Genomic DNA, 24,985 nt, shown 5'->3' with positions numbered 1-24,985 from the left:
ATTGTTTTAGTCAAGATAAACAAGGGTTGATGCATGTATGTATTTGTGTGTTTTGGCACATGACCACTAGAAAAGGGTCTTACCCTCACATTTCCTTTGGGGCAGGGAAATTTTGAGGATTGTCTTCCTATCAGTAACATCTCTGAAACGGTTTTTAGATACCTGTTCACTCTCCAAATCAAGAAGGATCTGGCCTGTGGAAGACTGCCTTGCAGCGATAACAGCTCGGCCCTGATGGTATCGCACCTTTTGCAGTGTACGTACAGCATTGGCCTGGACATCAGTTAGAAGTCTATACGAGGTTGGCAAAATGCAAAAGTTTCCACAGGGGTCTTGAACCTGCAAATGTTGAGTAAGATGTGAGCCATTCAGCTTTTCTCAGCCTTGCATGGCAAGCTGAACATGTTGAAATTCCGTTTCGCAGCTCCTGAAACAATATGTGGATGGAAGTGCTGCTGACCTTTGCAATTTGCGCTTCACTGAATTTTGTGAGACTGTTCTCCAACCAAATAATGTGCCCCAAAGTATGTATAGCAGGAGAAAGTGTGCATAAGGATGCATGCATTAATGAAAATAACAAACAGATATGCTTGCAAAAATGTATATATCAGAGTAAATGTGTATACCAGGAGGCGTTTGGATTAAGAGGCAGATTAATTTTCATTAGGACTTAAAAAAAAAAAAAAAAGCTTTGCAAGCTAATGCGAAAATGTAGAGAACTGAACTAAAATGAGAAACTGAAATTGACATCCCGAACCACAATTTTGCATTTTGTTCCAGGCCCAGCCACTGTCTTTCTTGGGTCTGGTTGGTTGTTTAGGGTTAAAAAAAAAAAAGTTCCAACAAGCCTGTAGACTCTGTGACTGAAGGTCTTCCAAAGATGCAGCGCTTGCTTTCTTCCATGTAGTCTGCATATCATCTAAATTCATTGCATATATTTTTCCAGCTTCAAAGTGCTTCTTGAGAAGCCAGTTTCATTTTGAAAAGAAAAGCTCATTGTAGATTGATTCTGCATTATGCCATTTTGAAAGCAGATGTTGGCAATCCCTGCAATGGGAGACATATTCACACCTGCCCAACGGCATTGTGGGTGGGCATAGTCCAAGACTGCAATTGTCACTTCCTTCTTCATTCACCTGGGGCATGTGGAAAGAGGAAATGGCATGGGTGTTCAAGTGCACATCAAGCAACCACAACCACCCAGGTGGAAAGCCGCATGATGAGGACGAGCATGAACGATTCCAGATTGAGACAAGCTATATTTTTGTGCTATAAACTAGTTAGTGTGTATGCAGCCTAAGTTTATATGGTTTCACATTGCAGCGGCCCTGGGAGATTATCACGAAGAAATGGATCAAAAGCACCTGGAAACGCACAAATATTTACTAAACCAAGAGTGTTTGGTGAACAAGATCATGCATTACCACAAGAAACATATGTAAGTCCTTGTTTTTTAACTACTTGTCACTTTCACCTTTGGCAGAACAGAACCTGGAAGCAGCACTACGGCTGCTGTTTTCTGCACTTAAATTCTGTGTAAGAAAATGTGGATACTACAAATTGTATAAGTTAGGCAAATGAATTCTGCAGCTGCCCTCCCCCTTCAAGCACTACAAACCTTATTCAACTATTTTCTTGGTTTCTTTTTTTTTTTTTAAAATATTTTATTAAGGATTTTCTTGTTTTACAGAAGTGTAGTGCCTCGTATTTTTTTTTCCCATGTAACATTTTTACAAATCCGTTTCATTTGTTGAGGCATTGGGGGAGAAGAAAAAAAGGAAAAAAGAAAGGGGGGGTGGAGAGAGGGAAGATGGATGGGGGTGGGGTCGGGTGGCGGTGTTTCTATTATGTTTAATGTATGTAGAGTTTGGTGTCAGCGTTGCTTGTGTTGTTCACTTGTGTTCCTTTGGTGGTGAGAGAGGTTGGGGTTGGCCTAGGGTGTGATTGTTTGCTTGTGATTGGCTGTGGTGATCTTTGTTTTCGTGTGTGAGTGAGGTGGGTGGGTGTTTTGGATCAGGTTAGCCATATTGATTTGTATGCTGTTGGTGGATTATTGTCATTGTCCTGTTGGGCTGTGTATGTGATAAATGGGAGCCATACCGGGGTGAAGGCGTCTTCTTCTGTTTGTCCCCGTGTCAGTTTCAGTTTATTAGTTAATTTTTCTAGTAGGGCTGTTTCCCATACTATTTGGTACCATTGGTCCATGCTTACTCCTGACAGGTCTCTCCAGTGTCTGGTTATGGTGTTTCTGGCTGCTGAGAGCAGGTGGGTTATGAGTTCTTTGTGGTGTAAATGGGCATTGTTGTCTTGGAAGATGTTTAGTAGGGCCAATTCTGGGGTGATGTCTATTACTTGCTTAGTTATTTTACATATTTCTTGTATGGCTGTTGTCCAGAATAGTTGGATTTTGGGACACTCCCACCACATGTGGAGGTATGTGCCTGTGGAGGTGCACCCTCTCCAGCATTTTGGTGAGGTTCCTGGGTGTATTAGCGCTAGTTTCCTTGGTGTTAGGTACCACCTGTAGGTGAGTTTCAGTGTGAGTTCTTTTCTTTTCGTTGATATGGATTTAAAGGGGGGTTTAGACCACATTCTGGTCCATTGAGTGGGGTTAATCTCATAGCCTATGTCATTCTCCCATTGTTTTTTGATTGCGTCTAGGGGATTTGCGGGATTATGGAGTAGTATTTTGTATATTGCGGATACCGTCCCTTTACCGTTTCCCTTTGTTGTTAGGAGGAGGTTTTCGAAGGTTGTCAGGGGCCTAGTTGCTGTTGATTTTACTGTTGGGTTGTTTAAGAGGGCATGAAGTTGGTGTTGTGTTAACCAGGGCATTTGGGTGTCTTCTAGTTTGTCTTGTATTTCTTGTGTTGACAAGGGTTTGTTATTTTTATAAAAGTCTATTAGGCGATATAAGCCTTTGGTTTGCCAGGTTTTTATCTTGAGGTTTTGTGCTGCACGGTGGAATAACGGGTGGTACGCCAGGGGGATTAGTGGGGATGGGGTTGGGGATAGTTTGCCTATTTGTGTTTTCCATGCTTTGAGCATGGTCTGTGTGTACCTGTTAAGTGTTGTGGGAATTTTCTTTAGTTTGTTTGGGAGGAGTGGGTATGTTGTGGTGCAGGTGTTTTCAATTGTGTCCCTCTCTAGGTGTACCCATTGTTTTGTCTCATCTTCTAGTATATATGGGATTATGTGGCGTATTTGGTTGGCATTGTAATATGCTTCTATGTTGGGGATTCCCCATCCTCCTTCTGAGGTGGGGAGGTGCAGGTATTTGGGGCTTATTCTTGGTTTTTTATGTGAGAAGATGAAAGAGTGTAGTTTTCTCTGCCAACTGCGAAGTTGGGTTGAGGGGATCCAGATTGGGAGGGTTTGGAGTAGGTAGGTTAGTTTTGGGAGTGTGATCATTTTGATCATGGCTATTTTGTCTGAGAGAAAATAAAAAAAATCCTTCCAGTAGCACCTTTTTTAATTTTTTTAATTTTTTTTATTTTTATTTATTTTATTTATTTTATTTATTTTATTTTTTTATTTTTTATTTTTTATTTTGACTATGGCAGACCAACACGGCTACCTATCTGTTGTCTGAGAGAGTGAAGTTCATGTTATTCCATCTCTTTAGGTCTTTGTTAATTTGTCGCCACAGGGGCTTGTAGTTGTGGAGGTACAATTTATTGAGGTTTCTGGTTATTTGTACCCCTAGGTATCTGAACTTGGTGTGGCAAAATTTTATTTTGGTGACCTTCGTGAGTTCTTTTTGGGTGTGAGGAGGGGTGTTGAAGCACATAGCTTCTGACTTTGTAAAATTTACCTGTAGGCCCGACACCATTGCAAATGTGTTGAGTTCTCTGATTAGGGAGGTTGCTGTGCTTATGGGGTCTGGTGTTGTGACCATTAGGTCATCTGCAAAGAGCCCTAATTTATAGGTTCTGCCTTTTATTTCCACTCCCTTGATGTCTGTGGCTGCTCGGATGCGGATTGCTAGGGGTTCCAGAGCCAGGATAAATAAGAAGGGAGACAGTGGGCATCCTTGTTTCGTGCCTCTTTGGATAGCTATAGTGTTAGAGTCCATATTGTTAGTTCTGCATTTTGCTGAGGCTTGGGAGTATATTTGTTTGAGGATTTGTAGGAAGTTGGGGCCAAATTTCATGTTAGTTAGTACTGCTAATATGTATTTCCACTCCAAGCAATCAAAGGCTTTGAGGATGTCTAGGGACATAATTGTCAATGGGAGTTTGGTTGCCTTGCTGTGTTCGATCAGGTTCAGTAGTTTCCTGATGGGGTCTGTTATATTGCGGCCAGGGACAAAGCCAGTCTGGTCTGGGGCTATTAACTTGTGTAGGAAGATTTTTAGGCGGTTGGCCAAGATTGATGTGAATATCTTGTAGTCTTGGTTTATTAATGAGATTGGGCGGTATGATTCTACTTTGAGGCTGTCTTTTAGTGGTTTTGGGATGGAGACTATTCTGGAGTGGGTCCAGGTTTTGGGGATGGGGCCCCCTTTTATGATGTCGTTGAATAGGCGGGTCATGTAGGGCATCAAGGGTTCTTTGAATTTCTTATAGAATTCTGCTGTGAAGCCGTCTGGGCCTGGGGCTTTGTGTGGTTTCAGGTTTTTGAGGACCGCATCTATTTCCTCTGGGGTGATAGGGCTGTCCATGAATTCCTGTTCCTCATCAGTTAGGGTAGGCATGGTCAGTCCTGCTAGAAATGTTCTGATTTCCTTCTCTGGTGGGTTATGGGAGGTGTATAGGTTGGAGTAGAATTCTGCAAATTCTGAGGTTATTTCTTTGGGGGAGAATGTTATGTTGCCGTCTTTTTTGGTGATGCAGTGTATTCTTGTTTTGAGTGCTTTTTTCCTACATCTATTTGCTAGTAATCTGGAGTTTTTCCCTCCATATTCGTAGAAACGTTGTTTAGAGTATAGAATGTTGATCATTGTTTTGTTAATTTCTAGGGAGTCTAGTTCTCTCCTTTTTTGTTCTATAAGTTTGAGGAGTTTTTTAGATCCTGTTTGTTTGTAGCGTGATGAGAGGGCTGTGATGTCTTGTTCTAATTTGCTAATTTTTGAGGAGGTTTGTTTTTTAAGGAATGTTTTCTCTTTTATGCAAGCTCCTCTGGTGACCGCTTTCATTGCGTCCCATAGGAGGGGGGTTGTTATATTGTTTACATCGTTTTCCTTGAAGTAGTTTTGGAGGGTTTTTGTGAGACTCTCTCTAATTTGTTTGTTTGTAGTTAGGATGGGACTGAAGGACCATGATGGGGTGGTTTGTGTTCCTTCTCCTATTTTAACAATGACTTCTACTGGGGCGTGGTCTGTGATTTTAATGTTACCTATGTTTGTTGATTCTACTGAGGGAATCAGACCCTGTGTGAGTAGAATGCTGTCCAGTCTGGACACTGTATCATGGCGTCCCGATTGGAATGTATGGCTGATGTCTCCCGGGTTTTGCTCACCCCAAATGTCGTAGAGACCCCTGTTTTTTAGCATTTTTAGTAACTTGTAAGAGTTCCTGGTTGTTGGGGGTTTCCTTCGGAGGAAGGTTGCCCATGGGGTTGTGGGGTGGATATCTTTCAGGGATATACCTTTCATATTTAGATTGAGGTCCCCTCCTAGGATTGCTTCCCCTTCAGAGAAGGTGAGGAATTTGTTTAGTGTCTTCTGGAAGAATTCTAATTGTTTCGTGTTTGGGGCATATATGGAGCAGATTGTCAGTTTGATTTTGCCATCTAGTGTCCCTTTAGCGAAAATGAATCTGCCTTTTTTGTCCTTGAGGACCGTTGTGGCAGTGAAGTTCAGGTCTCTACTGAGTATTATGGCTACACCACGAGCTTTCCCTGAGCCTTGTGCGACCCACTGTTGACTGAAGCGGGGGTCGCTCAGGAGTTTGCTGCCTTTGGGTGGGTTGTGTATTTCTTGTAGGAAGGTGATGTGTGGTTTCATGGTGTTTATGTATGAGGTGATGCGTTTTCTTTTGATGGGGTTTCCCAGCCCCCTCACGTTTAATGTAATTGCTTTTAGGTTAGCCATCTTGCTTATCTATTATGTGGGGCAATTCCCTGCCAACCCATTCGGGTTGTCTTGTGTTTCTCTCTTCGTGTTGTTTAAAAAAGTGGGGTTGCGCTGACCTAGGGTGTGGTGGGTGGGGGGCTAATGGGATTAGAGTAAGATTTGGGTTAAAGAGTAGGGGGTAAGTTGTAGAGAGTTTCCTATATGTAGTCATATAGGTGTTTGTTTGGGGTATTTTAGGCCATCTGGCATTTAGCCAGTTGGTCCTAGGTCTCAGCTGGTGTGGAAGGCCGTGTTCAAGGACAGGCCATCCCCCCTGTTGTTTGCGATAGGGGGTGATCAGTGAGACAGTGTGAAGTGACTTTGTAACGTCGCTGTCGGGTATAAGGTTCATAAGCAATGCTGCCAATGTTATGAGCAACATTGTTGGTGTGTTGGGGTGGGGATGTGGGTGCTGGTACGCTCTGGTGCCACCATAGTGCTGGTTGGGTATCAGATTTTAGCCTGATTGTGGGTTGTGTTATTAAGGTTGGGGGAGTTGTTTTTCCCTAGTATGGAGTATGGGGGTGTTGAAGGTGTGGGTGATGGGGAATGTGGTTGAGGTCGTCTGGACTGGTGTTGGGTTGGGGATTCCTGTGGGGGTGCGGGGCTGGGGGGGATGTTGATGGTGTTAACTAAATCTATGTTTTGGGGGGAGAGAGAGGGGAAAAGGGGGGGGAATCACCAGTCCTTCAGTTTGTGGTTTTTTCCTGGTTGCTTCATTCAGCTGGGGTTGTTGTTGTTGTTGTAGGGTTGTCCATCTGCGATGAATTGGTTTGGTTGATCTTGGTCTGGTTTCTTGTGTCGTATGGCCGGCGGGACGGTTCTGAGCATGTGTTGTGTTGTGTTGGTTGTTACAATGAGGCGGAAGCCCCATCGGTATTTGATCCCTGCTTGTTGGAGACGCTGGGTGCATGGGCGCAGGCTTTTCCTCCGGTTTAGGGTATCCTGAGATAGGTCCTGTAAGGCCAGAATGGGGATTTCTCCATATCGAAGGTTGGTTGAGTTTTTGAGGTGGTTCCATACCTCTTCCTTCTTTTTGTAGCGTGTGAAGCATACAATGATGTCTCTTGGGGGGGCGCTGGGTTTTGGCATAGGTTTTAGGGCTCTGTGAGCCCTCTCCAAGTCATCTGCCTCAAGTTTCAGGCTTGGGATTGTGTTTTTCAGGCAGCGTATAATTAGGTCTGCTGGGCTTTTCTCCTCTGTTTTTTCAGGAAAGTTGCGGAAGCGGATGTTACAACGTCTATTGCGGTCTTCAAGGTCGGCTTGCTTAATTTTCATCTCTCTGTGTTCTGCTTCCATTTGGTTTACCAGTTCGTCCAGTTTCTTGTTCACACGTGTGTTCTCCTCCCGGTATTGCTCTATTATTCTTTCTTGCATTTGGTTCTTGTTCTCTAGAGCTTCCACTTTGGAGGTTAGATTGTTGATTAGTACCTGCATGGGAGCCATTGTGGCCTTCAGTGTTTCTTCTAATCGTGCTTCTAATCTTGCTTCCATTTCCCTCAGATCTCGTTTCGTTATTGGGTGGTCGTCATCTTGAAGGGGAGTTACCATCTTAGCATTGTTTGCCATCTCCCTGGTTGGTGTCATCTCGGTCTCCCTGATGGTTTTGGTTTGAGGTTGGCTTGGCGTCCTCTTGGGGTAGGGCGTGTGGTGGTTAGCAGTTGTGGCAGTGGTGATTCCTGGGTATTGTTGGGTTGCTGAGCTGATCAGGCTTTGTTGGCTGGTGGCTTTTACAGAGCGTTTGGATTAGGTGGTCATTTGTGTCACTTCTAGCCTGTGTTTTAAGAACTTCTCTAGGGCTTTTGTGGATGCCTCAGCGGTGCCGCCGAGGTGGGGGGGCAGGTAAGCAGAGATGGGTAGACTAACGGACAGACAGTTCATATAAAGGGAGGGGGTTAGCAGGTAGAGATGCAAGAGATTAGAGGGGTGGGGCCAGGGGAAATATGTGTTTAGGAGGGGGTTGTATATGCCCAAAAGGGGTATTGGGGTCCAGTTAAGGTGGAAGTTGGGGTTGGGAGTGCGCTCAGAAACAGAGACAGACAAATAGGCTATATGTAAAGGGTGGAGGGAGAAAAAAGGGAAGAAGAAGAAGAAAGAAAGAAGAAGGGGGGAGGCGGGGGGAGAGGGGAGATTGGAGTAAAAGAGAAGAGAGAGAGAGGGACAAAAAGAGAGTTGAAAGAGCGAGGAGAGATAGTACAGTAATATCAGCGGAATTAGAATGCAGCAGTAGTTTTAGCTATAGTATGAGGGGGGCAAATTATGATAGGGTGATATGAATGTGTGTATGTGTTTCCTTTAGGGGAAGGGGGGGATGGAGAGAGGGAGGAGGGAGAGAAAGGAGAGGAGGAGGGGGAAGGGTGGGAAAAGGAAGGAGAAGAAAAGAGAGGGGGAGAGGGGAGGGAGGGAGGGTGAGCTGCTGCAATGGTATGGGGGAAAGTCTTATTTTAAAATAGGGGGTGGGGGGGAAAGGGCTCCCCTCTCAAAAACAAACTGATGAACAGGCTAAAAAGGGGGGGTTGATTTAAAAAAATTAAAGGGATAGAAAACAAAATTGGGGATGGGAAATGAAAGGTGGGATAAAAGGAAAAAATGAGGAGGGGTGAAGAGAGAGAGGGGAGAGAAAAAAGGGAGAGAAAAATAAAAAGGAGGGGAGTTGAGGGGGAGAGTATCAATAGCAATAGCAGTGATATGGAGGAAATTTTTGTTTTAAAAGAGAGTGGTGGTCGTAGCTGGGGGCGAAAGATTCCCCCCTCAAGAACAAGCCAACAAATAGAAAAGAAAGGGCTTTAAAAAGAGAAAGAGGGGAGAAAAAATAATAATTGTATGGTTTTGGTTTTTTTAAAATAATAATAATAATAATAATAATATTTCCCCCTAATTATTGTTATTATTTTTTGTTTGTAAAAAAGTAATTAAAAATGTACGGGTAAAAGATAAAAATGAGAATTAAAGGTTAAAAAAAGGGGGGGTTGTCTTTAGATAGATAGATAGATAGAGCTTTTTATTTTATTTTTTTAAAAAAATGAGTAAAGTATAGGTAAAAGAGGATAGGTAAAAGAGAGTGGAAAGTCTGGGGTGAAGTGGCAGTCCCAGGAAATGGCCTGTGATGGTTCAGGGCTGTTTTCTGGGTACTGCCATTTTAGTTCTTAAGAGGGGAGTTTGAGGTGGAAATAAAATGAGGTTTAAATTCAGAGTGTGTGTGTGGAAAAGTGTGTCTTTAAATAGTGTGTAGAAAAGATAGCAATAAAAATAAAGATTCAAATAAAGGGTGGCTGCAGCAGCAGTGGCCCCTCTTTTAAAAGAAAAGTGATAAAAGTAGGTATATGGGGGGGGAGGGATAAAAAATATATATATATATATATATATTTTAAAGGGGGGAGGGAGGGGAGGAAGGGGTTAAAAAAAGGGGGTTAAAAAAAAAAAAAAGAAAGAAAGGGGGGGAAATCCCCTTTGTTATGCGGCTTCACTGTGTTTTCCTTGCTGCTGGAGCTCCCGGTGGGGCTCAGCCACGTGTTTTTTCCGGAGCCTCTTTTGCCTTCCCGTGCTCACCTACCTCTCCTCTGCTTTCTTGTCAGCAGAGATGGGGGCAGCAGCGGTAAGTTTGGGGCTCCTTTTTCTTTCTTTCTTTTTCTTCCTCTCTCCCCCTTTCTTTCTCCCTCTTTGCGTTAGCTCCACTGTCCTCCTGGTTCTGGAGCTCCTCTCGGCTGTTGGGGGGGTGGTCGGGTGTCTTTTCGGCTCAATCAAGGTCGTGGGGGGGGGTGTTGGCTCCTTTGATAGGCTCCCCGGGCACCCCCGATTCCTCTCCGCTGGCGGTGCTGGCGGCAGCAGTCCTGGGAGCCCGGGAGTCGGCCAGACAGAGCCTTTTACTCTGGCTGGCTTCAGGAGCTCTTTTCTGCTGTTGCAGCCTCCATGCTGCCTCGCCGGAAGTCTCTCTATTTTCTTGGTTTCTGAAATCTCAGCAAACCCATTGTGTGCCCCTGTGAGTTTATAGCTCTACACACGAGAAACAAAACAAAACAGAGATTCTCAGGGAGTTGTATGGTGTTTATATCCTGTTCTGTGCCTTCTGCAGAATATTTGCCAATCAAGTGTTTTTTTTCTATCAAAGCAGCAGTCTGAGATGTTCTTTAATGATGTTTTGTTTTTACATTTCATAATGTTGTTGAGATGATGGTTGTTCTTCCCCACATTTAGGTCTGACATTTCCACCATGATGTTCATGGTGGTGTTCATTTATCCATACCACCAGCCTGGGTTAATCTGAGAGAGGGTTACTGACCCAATGTCTCCAACTAAGCTTCACAGGCCAAGTGGTGATTTGAACCCAGGTCTGCTGTCCAAATCTGACAACCACCCCAGACCCTGCGATCATCATCTGAGGCCCTTTTTGGTGTGCTTCCTCCACGAGAGGTCTGGAGGGTGGCAACACAAGAAGGGGCCTTTTCTGCAGTGGCTCCCTGTTCGTGGCATGCTCTCCCCCAGGGAGGCTCGCCTGACGCCTTCATTATGTATCTTTAAGCACAAGGCAAAAACCTTCCTCTTCTCCTAGGCCTTTGGCTAATTAAACCAGCTGTAGCCTTTTGAACTGTGATAATAATAATAATAATAATAATAATAATAATAATAATAATTTATTATTTGTACCCCGCCCATCTGGCTGGGTTTCCCCAGCCACTCTGGGCGGCTTCCATAGAAACCAAAAAGACACCAAAAATGTGGTGGGGAGTATTGTTATTGTTTGTTATTATGATAAATATTTCTGTGTTCTTATTTTGTAAACCGCCCTGTGATCCTCAGATGAATGGCAGTATAGAAATTTAATCATCATCAATGACTACAACAACTCCTAACAAGGATACTCATGGTTAGGAAAAGCACCCCACACATCTGGACTATGGGGGATTTGAATGTGGAGATGGGGGAGAATCCCCTGGATGAGCCCTTACTTGATGGTGGTGCTGAAATACTAATCTTTTCTTTCTAGAGGCAAAACTCCTGCTGAATCAGATGTGCAGCTCTTGGATATAGTGAGGAAGCTAGAGATGTATGGGATCAGGCCCCATCCAGCCAGTGACGGTGAAGGGACCCAGATCAATTTGGCTGTCACTCACATGGGAGTCCTGGTTTTGCGGGTAAGGAGAAAAGCTTCTCCTGTCAATGTTTCAGGAGGTAAATGCAAAGTTGCTACTGTTAACAGCACCCACAGCAAAGTGCCTTAGTGCTGCTGAAGCACTGCTTTTCTGCAATACGTCAAAACAAATTCAAAACAGAGATTCCACGCATCACTTCATATGATGCTTAAAAAAATATATGCAGTGCCCTTATGTACGGCCCAAATCCTTCTATAATGAGTATTCAGTTGCCTGTTCCATTCAGCCAAGGTTGCTTGTATCGTTAATCAAACGCTTCCTGCTTGCAGGTTCAGCTCATGGTATTAGCTTCCTGTTGAACATGGAAGGAGAAATTAGTGATGAATCTTGGGTGGTGCTTCAGCTTCTTGCTGCTCTGGGCTCACCCTGCTGCCATTGCTGTTTAAAAGAAGAGCCAGCCTCTTTCTTCAGCACCCTTTGATGTGGGCGTCTCCAATTCTGTCTCCCCCTGGAAACCAAAATGCTCCAATGTCAAAACTTGGCATTACATGGTAGCTAGACATCTCTTGACCATATAATCTTCTGCCAAAAATAGTCACCTAATTTTGGGGCAATTACGTGGTACTAAGACTCCACAGCATATTTGCAGAGCAAACACATAGTTTGGTTGGTGTTTGCTGTGTAATGTGGGCGCTGAAAGGCCCAGGCAGACACACTTCCAACTGGGGAAGAAGCCAGAAAATGAAATCACGATCCACCCAGTGTTATATATCAGCAGAGATCAGAGTTTTCTCAAGCTCAGGAGACCTAAACCTTCCCAGGTCAAGAAGAAATGGCAGAGAACATAGGACTGCATGCACACTGGTCTCTGAGCAGTGAGAGACTCCAGGGGTGCCTGTGCTTACCTAGGGTTCAGTTTCCTTTGAATGAAGGTCAGAGGAGACTGTGGTGTCTTTAGGATATGCATTTTTATTTACACTTATATACAACCTGAGCATAGGATGGGACACAGATCTTTACCCTTTAGGTTTCCAGGGAAGCCCTAAGTTCACAGCCTTGGGCCCAGCACAGAGTAGACATGCCTCCTGTCTCCAGCTTCTAGCATCAGCCCCCAAATTCACACATAAGCAGAAACCCTTGGCCAGGTGTTCCTCCTTTAGGATGAGGTGGCATGTAGCCAGGTGAGGTGGGGAAGGCCCACCCATTTGTTTCTATCACAACAGTGCAATGCCTTTGGAGAGCAGTACTTAACTGGCCTGCGAATGCCAGTAGCTTAACAAAGGAAATGATTTTGCTGGCTCAAAAGTTTCTTCTACTTAGACAGGCAAGTTTGTCAGAATTACATACAAAAATGCGTTTCTTAGGAGAAATTTGCAATATAGTGCTGATGAATTTTCACTTGCAAAATAAATGTTCAAAATCACTTCATATGTGCAGTGAAATGAATTTAATTTTAGAAAAATGAACAATGGAAAAGAACCAAAATGGACTGATCCATCCAACCCCATTTTGGAAGAACAGCCCCAAACAGGCTGTTATTTGGGACTATTGCTACAATATTGCGAAGGATCCCCCTTTTTTCTCTTTTTGCATGCTGTTAACCCCAAATGTTCTTATTTTTCACTGTCAAACGCTGGAGAATTCTCCCACCACACGAACTGCAGGCTGCAAACAACGACCGTGTTGCACCATCCAGGCATTTTAGTCCAAAATGTTGTGTAACTCACACAGTGTGTCTATTTTTCTCTGCAGGGCAATACGAAGATTAACACCTTCAACTGGTCCAAAATTCGCAAGTTGAGCTTCAAGCGGAAGCATTTCCTGATCAAACTCCATGCCAACATTTCGGTAAGGCCTAGGCAACTCTCTTCCCTCACATAGTTTTGTAGAAACACAAGTTGGCTTAAAGTATAAATGTATTTACCTCTGGTCCTTTCTGTGGTCTGTGTAATGTGGAGGCTGGCACTGCACTGGAATATGTTTCTTCACGTGGGACCATACTTCTCTTGAGAAGTCATTAGTGGCACTGCATTAATTCCACACAACACTGAATAGCCAGTGACATCAAACATACTGGAAATTCAGCATGACCAAGAGACAGAATTTCCAAAATACCTTTCAAGCATTTTCTATAACCTCACTTAGCCAACTGGCCTGATTTATACCACAACATTTCTAAGGGTTTTCATAAACCTACTGGAAAGAGAATCAAAGAAACAATGGAGTAGACAAAAAGCGGGTTTATTGATCCGGTGCATTTCCTACCCTACTAGTCCTCCTTCTGCAGTGTAATTCAGAGAACAGTGATTCAGAATTCAGATGTTGTATCTCTCTTGTCTCTTAAGAAACAGAAAAGATAGCTATTTTGCTCCACTTTTTACTGAATTTCCCTGAAGAAGGAGGACCAGTAGGGTCTGAAATGCATCAGATCAAGAAACCTGGTTTTTTTTGGGGGGGGGGGCTTTTGTTGCTTCATATACCTAGCCTCTCATACACCTAGCCACACCTCCTGTATTTGTGCACAAGATAAACAGGAGAGAGGAGGTCGGCCCACCCACTGCCAGACATTGGTCTGCTTCCCCCTCCCACTGCAATGGCATCCTCAAACTGCAGTGATTTACTTCTCCTCCATAGGGAAATGAATGGCAGCCATTCAATAAAATCAAAGGGGACACTGGGGTTGCAGGCAGGCCATGAGGATGGAGCTAAATCTGTTCCCTGCTTCTCACAACCATTAAGAATCAAAGGTGCTCCTATCTGCACAGCTCTTCATTGCTGATCATGCTACAGCATGACAGGGTGTTGAGTGTTCTGGGGAAATGGGATTTTCCACAGATGCAGCTTCATAGATAAAATGGCTTCCGCTCTTAACCAGGAGACTTTTGTATCTAAAACATCTGGAAGATTCCACCTAAACATTAGGAAGAACTTCCTGACAGTAAGAGCTGTTCGACAGTGGAATTTGCTGCCAAGGAGTGTGGTGGAGTCTCCTTCTTTGGAGGTCTTTAAGCAGAGGCTTGACAACCATATGTCAGGAGTGCTCTGATGGTGTTTCCTGCTTGGCAGGGGGTTGGACTCGATGGCCCTTGTGGTCTCTTCCAACTCTATGATTCTATGATTCTATGATCTTATAGATACATTCCCAGATGCCTCAGTAACCTGCATCCAGTGTGGCATTTTGGGATCCCTCAGAATCTCACAAATGTGGGCTCAGATTCTGCTTCTGAGAGCCAGTGTGGTGTAGTGGTTAAGAGTGGTAGACTTGTAATCTGGTGAACCGGGTTCGCGTCTCCGCTCCTCCACCTGCAGCTGCTGGGTGACCTTGGGCTAGTCACACTTCTCGGAAGTCTCTCAGCCCCACTCACCTCACAGAGTGTTTGTTGTGGGGGAGGAAGGAAAGGAGATTGTTAGCTGCTTTGAGACTCCTTAGGGTAGTGATAAAGCGGGATATCAAATCCAAACTCTTCTTCTTGTTCTTGGCTAAATTTATAGTGCTGATTCTGGTAAGGTTGTGGTCATTGTATATGGAATGGCCTGGCTTCCATCTTACCCGGCATAAAGGCAGCACTTTTGGAAGGTCGGGGTGGGGGGGGATTCGGAATGAGGTGCAATTGCTCACATCTTGGTGAAAGTGTTGTGGCTGCCAGAGCAAAGAGGCTACTATGGCCAGCACAAAAATTGGTGACGGTGCTCTGTACTGGTGGGTGCCATCACACAGGAAAACCACTGCATAAATGTGTTCGGAGAACTAATAATCAGTGATTCTAGATTTAGGTAGGTAGCCGTGTTGGTTTGATGCAGTTGAAATAAATAAAAAAATTAAAAAATTGTCCAGCAGCACCTTAGAGACCAACTAAGTTTATTCAGGGTATAAGCTTTCATGTGCATACACACCTCTCTAAAGTGCTACTGGACAATTTTTTAATTTTTATTTATTTATTTATTTAATAAACAGTGGTTAGATTATTGGTCTAGGCAGTGCTTTTTTTATAAAAAAAGTTTAGGGGTACTCTCATTTTCCTATTCATATTGAAATACTGCCCCTCCGAAGCGGGGACCCTTTCAAAAATCACAGGCGGATGAAGCCTGTGACCATGGGACTCGGCGGGCACCCTTAGCGCCCCCCCAACCCGCAAAGGAACCCACTAACGGGCTCCGAAGCGAAGAGGGGGAAGTGGCGCAGTGCTGAGAGTCAACTGCTTTTTCCGTGGAGCGAAGCCGCATAGCCGTTGCCAGAGAGCGCTGCCTTTTTCCTGGGACAATTTGGCTTCTAAAATAATCACCCGTGAGTACTTAAATTTTGGACAATTGGACTTTAAATAAGGACTTGCGAGCAGAAAGGAATTGGACTTAAAAATTTACTTCAATTTGGCACTGAAACGGGAAGGTCTAAACAGGAAGTCAGCCTTCCGTTTCTTTGTAGACAGAATAAAGCAAAGACAACGTAAACTAGAGCTCAGAAAATCGCTTCTAAAAGATTAACTTTCATCATTTAAAATTGTTGAACCCCCCTTCGGAAGCAGGAGAGGAAAGGGGATCTTTTTCGGACTGTTTAAACCTGCAGAAGTGAGTTTAAAGTAAAGTAACTTTCCACCGTCCTGATCCTGGAGCGGGGTGTCAGGACTGACGTTTGAAGCTCATTGACCAGAGACAAACGCTTTTGACAGATAGCTAAAAGAAGAGAAACATAGTGATTCCACTGTTCCCTTTCGCATTTTAAAGGAACAAATATTGACAAAATATCTTAAAAAGGAAACTTTGTTGCTAGATTCGTCCTTAAAAGAAAGAACAAATAGAAGTTTTCCCCCTAGAGGGAGACTGTGAAACTGTAACTAATTCCAGGGAGCTTGCAGCTGTTACAGATTACAATCGTGGGAATAGACTTGTGACCTTGTAGGACAATGTATTCAGAAGCTCTGTTGTGTGCTCTCTGTAAAACAAATGCCCTACTGGAACAGTTAAATGAGAATACGGATTTGATGACTAATGCGGTCAGAATTTTTGAACAGGCAGTGGGAAACTATATGGAGCCCACCCAGGAATTAAATCAGGAGTGTGCCCTGACAGAACAGATGAGAGAAGAGGATGTTGCTGAATCTTGGGCGCCAGAGATGGAGGGAGCTGTGGCCCCGCAGGAACATGAGCTTTTGGATTTGACAAATGAACTTGGAAAAAGCCAGATTTGGAAAGATAAGGTTTGGACTGGTTTGGAAATGGGGGGTTGGATAGACCCCCCTATGCAGGGATGTTTGGACTTTCCAAGTCTGGCAATGGGCCGTGAGATGTTTGGGGCTGTGGGGGCTCTTAATCTTGAAGGGATTCTGAAACATATTTTTAAATACCACATGGAGTTTAGTCTGGACTTTGGAAAAGGGGCTGATTTGTTGAAAAGGGTCAAAAACATTACCAAGCTGGAGTTCCCACGAGTGAAAGGACAATATGAAGAAGAGCTGTGGAAGGGACATGGAAGAGACTTAAGGGCCTCGGATATAAGGTTACCAGGTTAATGCGCTAGATCAATGGGATAAAAAGGACTGACAAAACCCGGGACCAGGAGGAAGGGACGCTGGATGAAGATTGGATTGTTTTTATTTCTTTCTTTTTATTACTAGGATTGTTTTATAAAATTGATGAATGTTAGAAAAATGTTGGAACGAAATTACTTGGCTCTAGCAAAAATGTCTAAAGAATTAGCTAAGAATATTATGGTTATGAGAAGTTGGTAAAAATAAGATTTAAGTTTTAAGTTTTAAGGTTTTCTATAAGATAAGATGAAAATAGATTAAGGTAATGTAATGACAGAATATTATGAAATATGGAAAGGATTTGCTGTGATAATTAATAACTAGGATACAAAAAAAAGGGAGGAGGAGAAGGTCAAAGAAAGAAGGTAATGAAAGTTGAGGATTCGAGAATGATGGATTTGTTTTTATCTGTTTGTGGTGTATTTTTGTTTTTTGAATCTACATTGTTTGATGTGGTTTGTTTTCTCTTTGTTTTCTCTTTTTTCTTTTTCTGCTGTGTTCTTTTCTGTAATTCTAAAATTTTTCCAATAAATATCATTAAAAAATGAGGCCAAACTTAGATTCATAAAATGTTTAGGGTATGTGTCCCCCTGGAAAAAAAAGCACTGGGTCTAGGACTTGGGAGACCCAGGTTCAAATCCCTGATCACTCACTCACTCACTGGGCGACTTTGGACCAATTTTTGTATCTCCACCTAACCTTCCTCACAGAATTATTGTGAGGATTGCAAAGAGGATGTAGAAGCAGAGAAATGTGTGCTGCCATGAAGCGCTTGGAGGAATGAGGGGGTATGATACAATAGCAACTTAGGAACAGAGATGAGGAATCTCCTGATGTTGCTAATTATTAACTGCATTGACGGGAGATGGAGACCCAACAACCTCTGAAGGTGTGAGCTGGTCTTTGACCGTAATAAATTATCTATCTATCTAACCTCTGGAGGGTGTTCTTCCCTTCCCCATTTCATCATCTCAACAGGTAGGCTAGGCTGAGAGAAGTTGGACTAGAAGTTGGAGAGAAGTGAGCTTCATAACTAAGTGGAGATTTGAACGCTGGTCTCCCAAGTCTTTGTGTGGCACACTAACCACTACACTACATGACACTGTGACACATTCTCTCTCTCTCTCTCTCTCCCATCCCTACTCTCTGCCTCAGGCCTTGTGCAAGGATACACTGGAGTTCACCATGGCAAGCCGAGACACTTGCAAAGCCTTCTGGAAGACCTGTGTGGAATACCATGCTTTTTTCCGACTCTCTGAAGAGCCAAAGTCAAAACCCAAAGCCTTTTTGTGCAGCAAGGGCTCCAGTTTCCGATACTGGTAAGATAGGAAGGACATTCTGACCTACAATCATATTCAGGAACTAAGTCAACTGAAACAAATGCACATTTCTCTCCCCCCCCCCCACAGTTTATCCCACTACCTTGGGGGGTGGGTGGAGCCCCCACACACATTGGGGGTTTGGTACAAGTAATGTAAATCACCATTATTCATGTTGCCCAACAGAGGAATCCAGTGCAACAGTTGTGCTAGTGGAAAACTCATTGTGTGCTGCAGATCACACCATCTATTGGGCAGTAAAGTTTCCAGCAACCTGTTTATGCATGCGCATGAGCTTGTGCAATGGCGTTCCGTTGGCTCAAAACATTTTGCCAGAGGAGCAAGTAATACCCCTCATATATCCTGTGCTTCTGAATTTGCTGCTACACCACTGACGTAGTGTAAAAGTGAGCAACAGTAGTCTCGGGGAGAGGATGCCACAACTGTCTTCATATATTTCCTGTCCTTAAAATGGCAGCGGAAGGACTCAGCGGCAGCTGCTGGAACATGGGACAAAAGGAAAACTGAAGAGCCTGCCCTTTGAGAGGTATGATCTTTCCACAATAAGAACTCCCACCTTCTTGCCAGGGTTCTGTTTGATGCCCTCCCTTCAAGTTAAAAGCCTGGCAGTGAAGTTCTCAAGAGCAGAGTTGCCCCATATATAATTCCAGTAGGAGTTTACTCAGAGTTGACTAACTTTGTGAATTTTTCACAGAAGTGAAAAGTATATCAATCTTCTAAATGCACAAGTGCTTTCAAAGGGAAAGCAAGCATTTTTAAAAACTCTGGCAGCAGCCACCCTGTGTTGGTACCTGCCTGCTTTTTATTGAAAGACCACTCCATTGGTTAAGTGTCACCACCGATAAGGCCCTCCTCCTCCATACTGCAGCTAAGTGAACATCTGTGCAAAGTTACATGGTCTGCAGAAGCTCTCCAGCTGATTGTACTGATCTGGGAAGCCTGCATGGGAGAAGGTGACCTCTTATATAGCCTAGGCCAAAACTGCTCAGTGACTTACCAGTCAAAGCTGGCGCAAAGTGAGCAAATTCTAACATCATCTAACAAGATGGATTCAGTACCACCAACTAAATGAAGTGTTTAAAATAGATAACAAAAAAGGTTTTGCAAAGGAAGTCTCAATATTGGACAGAGAACTAATACAAAGTAAGACAAAAATAATTTCTAGGATGTATGGAATCTTACTAGAATGGGAGGTGAAAGACGAATAAGTTAAGGAAGTAATGGTGAAATGGGCAATAGATATAGGTAAACCTATTCAATTAGCAGAAAATTGTGGAAAGAGAATTGGAGATTCACGGCATGTGAGGCAATCAAAGAAAATTTTCTTAAGATGTTCTACAGATGGTATATGACACCTTACAAACTATCTAAAATGTATAGAACAACATCAAAAATTTGTTGGAGGTGCAAACAAGCAGAGGGTACGCTGCTGCATATGTGGTGGACTTGTGATAAAATTAAGAGTTTTTTGGATATGGTTTGTGAAGAGCTGAAGAAAATATTCAAACAAACTTTTTAAAAAACACAGAAGCCTTTTTACTGGAATATTAGAGCCAGATATTGCGAAGGAAAATAAGAGAATTTTTCTTTATGTGACAGCAGCAGCAAGAATTCTAATTGCCAAAAATTGGAAAAATGAAACAATCCCAACAAAAAAAATGGCAAGATAAGCTATTTGATCATTTAGAATTGGCTAAACTGACAGAGGCAATTAAAGACCAATGCAAACAAAAAATTCAAAAGGAATGGGGAAAATATAGTGAATACCTGAAAAAGCAGTGCCCTCAAAATAATACTTTGGCTTGTCTGGACTAATTTTCGCAAATAAGATATGGTGTAAAAATATAAGCTATAGAAGAAAACTAGAGAAGAGGAATTAAGAAACAGTTTATGAAGTATACAACTGGACTTGCGTTGAGGTTGAAGGAAGTCAAATAGAAATGAATAAAAATTGAAATAGAGGCGTATGTGTATCATTTGTCCTATATGTGTAGTTATATCTTTTTGTTTGTTTGTCTTGTGAGTGATGTCTGTATTGGTGTTGGTATAATAAGTTAATAAAAGTTTTTTAAAAGGGAGCCAGTTCTAAATTTGCCTACATCGAGCCTTTGATTGGGTGTGCTAAACCCTTTAAAAAATTACCTTAATATATTAGCAATGCTTGGGGAAATAAGTTGCAGGATGCTTAAATTTCTCTCTCTGTGTGTGTGTGATTTCACTGAGATTTTAAAAAACTTGGGGAGACATATACAGAATGTCAGAAGGAAGGGAAAATAAATATTAGGACTGCTTGAACACTGCATAATATAAGGAAGGCTCATCCAGCCCAGCGACCTGTTCTTCCCAGGTGCCTGTGGGAAACCTGCAAGCAGGACCAAAACGCTCCCCCCTCCTGCAACTTCTTGCCCTCCGGATTCAGAAGCGCTGCTGCCTCTACCTGTGGCATCAGAGCACAGCCATCCTGGCTAGAGGCCCCCAATAGGCTTCTCCTCCAGGATGTCCAGTCCTCTTTTAAAACCATCCAAGTTGCGTGTCAAGAAATGCTTTATTTTGTCTGTCTTGAATCTCCAGCTTCCTGGGATATCCCACAGGTTCTAGTGATATAAGGGAAAAACTTTTCTCTGCCCGCTCCGTACCACAAATAATTTTATAAACTTCTAACATCACGTTTCCTCTAAAAATTCCCAAACAGTGCAAATGTTCTTCACAGGAGAGTCACTCTCCTTGAGCATTTTGGTTGGATGCTTTTATTTCCTTGCCATCAGATATGAATTATATTGGACATTAACCATTGTCCTTTAATTTCAACTGCAGGAAACACCATCCCTCTCGGTACCATGAGAGACAGTGCCGGTCCTCACCAGACCTACTTACAGATGTTTCCAAACAAGTAAGTCATTTGGTCAGTGGGTAGGGGGGTGCAGAAATATGAGAAAAAGAAAGAAAAAGACTGGATCTCATCTATTTAGATTCAGGGTGTATGCTACTTTGGGGTGCAGGGGGGAACATACTTCCCCCTCCCATATAACAGGCAGCAGGGCTCCTGCTGCTTCAATTAGGCCTCCACTCTTTAGTTGATTAATCCATTAGATCAATCAATGGAAATATTTCAATGAATCAGATGATCTTTAAAAAAAACAAAAATGTGTAATATATAAAAGGCAGATTTTAAGTGGCATATTAAAAGATGTACACAAGAGTTGCAATTGGCCAGAAGAAAACGGGTTAATTTAAAAACAAAAGTTTCCTATGATCCCAAAGTACACTCTCACAACAGAGGCAGCCAGTCTGCTAGGCCTCTGCAGGATTCTGATTTTGCCTCCTCCTTCTTCCCTCTAACAGTGAACATAGTTGGGTGTTTGATGGCCAGTTTGGAAGTGAAACAAGGCTACCAGAAAACAAAGTGTTATTTCTACGTGTTTGGGAGACTCCTTAGCTATGCAGATGTGCATTAAAAGAAAACAAAAACTTTTTTCGAGAGGAAACCACCTTGCCTGACAAGCATCTTGTGAACATCCAGTTTGTACAGAGTGTTGTCAGCAGACAGGGAAGAGAAAGAAACCAGGGGAAAAGGGAATTGGCCTCAGGCCAAAAGAACTTAGGGAGACTGCTATATGGGTACACAAAGTGTGGGCTTCGTACACCATTCTGTGACTGCACTGCCAAAGAAAGACCATGTCAGCTGGTCCATTGGGGTGAATGGAGAACTCCCCACCAACCCTAAGCTGCCTGCATTTTCAAAAACTTAAGTTCAGTCCAGGGTAAGGCACTGACTGACAGCTTCCTCCTCCTTAGTCTCTATGTTGCCCCTGCAAAACTCAGCAGGGTGCAGGAAGAGGGGGATAAGATGCAAATTAGTTGGTTCCCCCTATCATTGGCTCTAGCTCCACCTACCGCTTAGGATCCTTGCATTCTGCCCCACCAGCTCCAGGGCACCACTGCCGTTTCTTACGCTTTGCTTGTGATGAAGAGGAGGGTGTTTGCTAAAACAACACTGTTCCTTAGGTGAAATTATGTTCTTCTCTCCCCAGATGGAGGACTTGCGGCTGGTCTACGGCACCATAGGAGGCTACCACAGTGCCAATGGAGTCCACACTTCCGAGCCCATGCTGGACAGCAGGCGGAGGAACTCTGCAGTGGAAGTGATCTTTGCTGATGAATTGGAGCGGTCCAAGCCAGAAGCTGACCCAACGCTGTTGCCCCATTCCCAAAGCAGCTCCACCTTCCCGTTGGTCTACACAGAGCTGGAACACGATTGGGAGGCAGCCGACATCTATGAACAACGGGTCCCGCTGACATCCTTCCAGCCCAGCTACAAGCTGGCTGGGAACAGTAAAAGCACCTCGGTGGGCAACATGAGGGAGATGACCCCTAGGCAACAGCTGACTTACACCGACATTCCCTACAGGGGCCCCATTCACCAGCAACTGTACATGGCTTCTCCTCAAGTCTTCTTTTGTGTAGACAGGCCTCCCCAGATGTCCAGGCACACAGCAGTGGCAGGCCCTGCTGAGGAAACAGCCAGTGGGGTGAACATGCTTGGTGCATCACCCATGAAGCCTTCCAGGAGAAGCCCAGGCATGGCAAGAACAAGGGTGACTGAACCAGAGGTCCTGCCCAGAATGACCTACCTTAGCAGCATTAGCATGGAGCAAGATGATGACGGAAGCGTCTTTGACTACAGCATTCAAGACCAGACTCCCAAGAGGTCTTGGAGCCAGTCTGACATGAAAATGATCAGATTTCCCTATGGTTCAGAGTTCCGGCCTCTAGGACCTTGTCCTGTCTTGAGCAGCAGGAAGGCTGATATTTTGCAGTATGTGCTGGCCCAGCAAAGGTTCCCAGAACCTCCCAGGGCCCAGCGAACCCTGGAGCGCTATGTGGGCAGTGGGACAGAATCCAGCGACTCCGATTCAGACATGCTGCCAGATTACTTTTCTCTCTACGGGAGGGTGGTGAAAGCACCCAGGGCACGGGTCCGCCTGTCTTCAGGGAGCCTACAGCTGGAGGGGGAAGATGAAGAAGTTTGTCTCACTACCGCCAACATTGAGGACAGGACTTCACAGGGAGCATCTAATTATTTTACGTAAAACAACAGGACTGAGTTATGCCAGTAGATCTTTGAAGGAGGTCCTTCCTTGGTCCTTGGGGTTATGACTGGTTTTGCAGGAATGATTAATTAAAACTTTGGGATTTGATAACAAGAGGAATCTACCAAAGCAAAGGGCTCTGCAAAAGAAAGTGAGATGTTATAAGTATATTTAAAAAATGGGGGGAGAGGGGAAGTTTACATGCTTTCTCTTTGACACATCCCATACTATGGGGGGGGGGGGGCGACAGGATATAGTTCCTAGCATAGAAAACTAGTGTTGTAGCAGATATATGGGAATGGCTCATCTTCCCAAATAGATAGCTCATATATCACCAAACAGCTTGGCAGTGTGACATTTTTCTTTTAGGGGAAAGACTAAAAAGGGGGTGATTGGTTTGTTATAATTATCTAAACGATGACATGATTGGGTGGGTGTGTCATTTTCTAGCACGTATTTAAGTATTCCCTTCTTTCTACATAGGTTCCAGCATGGAGATGTATTTTTTTTTTAAGCCATCAGGTATATGCCACAAGTATTGCTAATAATTCCAAGTGTATCACAAAAAGAAGGGCAAGTGCCATTTTCAAATGCTGAGATCTAGCAATACTAAAGATTTTAGCTAGGGGGTCCCATGGCTAAGTACTACCAATATCTGATTCAAGTTAAATATTGCTTATTAACAGTTCTCAGGCCTGAATGCTTTGCACTTTTACAGCATGATGACTAGCAGTGGTCTTTCAAGTGCTTTTAATACATGAACTGTACTGGGATCCCTTTCTTACTTTCCATATATATCTAAGCAAGTTATAATGCACTAGACTGGGAGAAAAAGTAACCTGTCTTTATCTGGGAATCTCTGCTAACTCCTGGTTCTGCCCAATAACAATAACTACTCAGAATTTCAGGAATCTGCCGGTGGGGTTAAGTGGTCAGTGCACACCACCCAAAGGAAAAGCTAGCCAGGAAGGTCTTTTTGCCTCCTTGTCCTAAATGTTGCCTGGTTTCAAAAATAATCCACTTGCAAGCCTGAAATTTAACTGTCCCTTTGTTGTGTATGCATGCATACTTTTGGGCTACCCTGTGTACATGGGACGCAGTCTCCTTTCGGGGGCGAATGGAGAGAAACCACCATTAAAAAGCCACCTTTTCTACAAAAGAGGCGTTCATGGGGTGTGTGCTTTCTCTGACACCATAGTTCCAATGAAGAAGCAATGGATACAGAGCTTTCCGCACACATAGCTGGGAGGCTTACAAGCTCCAGGCAGCCTCTCCTTTCATCCTGGGAGGAGACCTGGAAGCTCTTATGGCCCACCTGGCCCACCCTCCCACAGACCATATGTAGGATTGTGCCCCAAAGCACAGAAAAAGCAGAATGCTCATCTTCCCCCTTGAGCACCTGGCGGCTTTAAAAGTATAGCATCACAGAAATGAGGATGAGGACCAAACAAGATTACAGAACTTAAATATTTATTTCTTTAAACCATTCAACCTTCTGCTGCCCCCTTGCCTGCCCTCCCCCCAGCCCCCAAAAAACACTGAAAGGAGCTTCATCTATAAACAGATTTACAGGCCTAATAGCTACAGAGAAGAGCACTAGAGTTCTGTTTCAGTGATGCAGTTATTTTGTGAAGCTTCAGATCAACTGTATATTTACAACATTTGCTGCTTTTACATTTATAAAAATATTTTTATTTAATCCATAACATTATTGTTTTCAAAAACTATGCCCAGACTTTCCCCCCCTCAGATATAAATTTTAATTGTGTTTCAGTTATATAGCGATGAAAGCTTTTCTTTTAAACAAACATTTCTTTAAAATTAAAACAAATGAGTTAAAGTATATATATATATTTTACAGTGTAGGCACCATTGAAAATAATTG

At 43.5% G+C, this 24,985-nt stretch overlaps 1 protein-coding gene across 3 annotated transcripts in view; it reads left to right on the top strand.

The window, feature by feature from the left end:
• FRMD7 (FERM domain containing 7) overlaps positions 1-24,259 on the top strand; it is a 50,729-nt gene extending 26,470 nt beyond the window's left edge. For all 3 annotated transcript variants that reach the window (XM_080990356.1, XM_080990355.1, XM_080990357.1), the window contains 8 exons: positions 159-256; positions 1,324-1,438; positions 11,040-11,187; positions 12,898-12,993; positions 17,826-17,989; positions 18,468-18,536; positions 20,825-20,900; positions 22,042-24,259. In XM_080990356.1, the coding sequence (XP_080846482.1) occupies positions 159-256; positions 1,324-1,438; positions 11,040-11,187; positions 12,898-12,993; positions 17,826-17,989; positions 18,468-18,536; positions 20,825-20,900; positions 22,042-23,100 (1,825 nt within the window). In that variant the 3' untranslated portion in view covers positions 23,101-24,259. The remainder of the gene's footprint in view (positions 1-158; positions 257-1,323; positions 1,439-11,039; positions 11,188-12,897; positions 12,994-17,825; positions 17,990-18,467; positions 18,537-20,824; positions 20,901-22,041) is intronic.
• The last annotated feature ends 726 nt before the right edge of the window (positions 24,260-24,985 follow it).

The sequence above is a fragment of the Podarcis pityusensis genome (genome assembly GCF_964106645.2).
Source record: "Podarcis pityusensis genome assembly, chromosome: Z".
Classification (NCBI taxonomy): domain Eukaryota; kingdom Metazoa; phylum Chordata; class Lepidosauria; order Squamata; family Lacertidae; genus Podarcis; species Podarcis pityusensis.
Note: the sequence above shows the minus strand (reverse complement) of the source record. Positions and strands in the feature narration are given on the sequence as shown.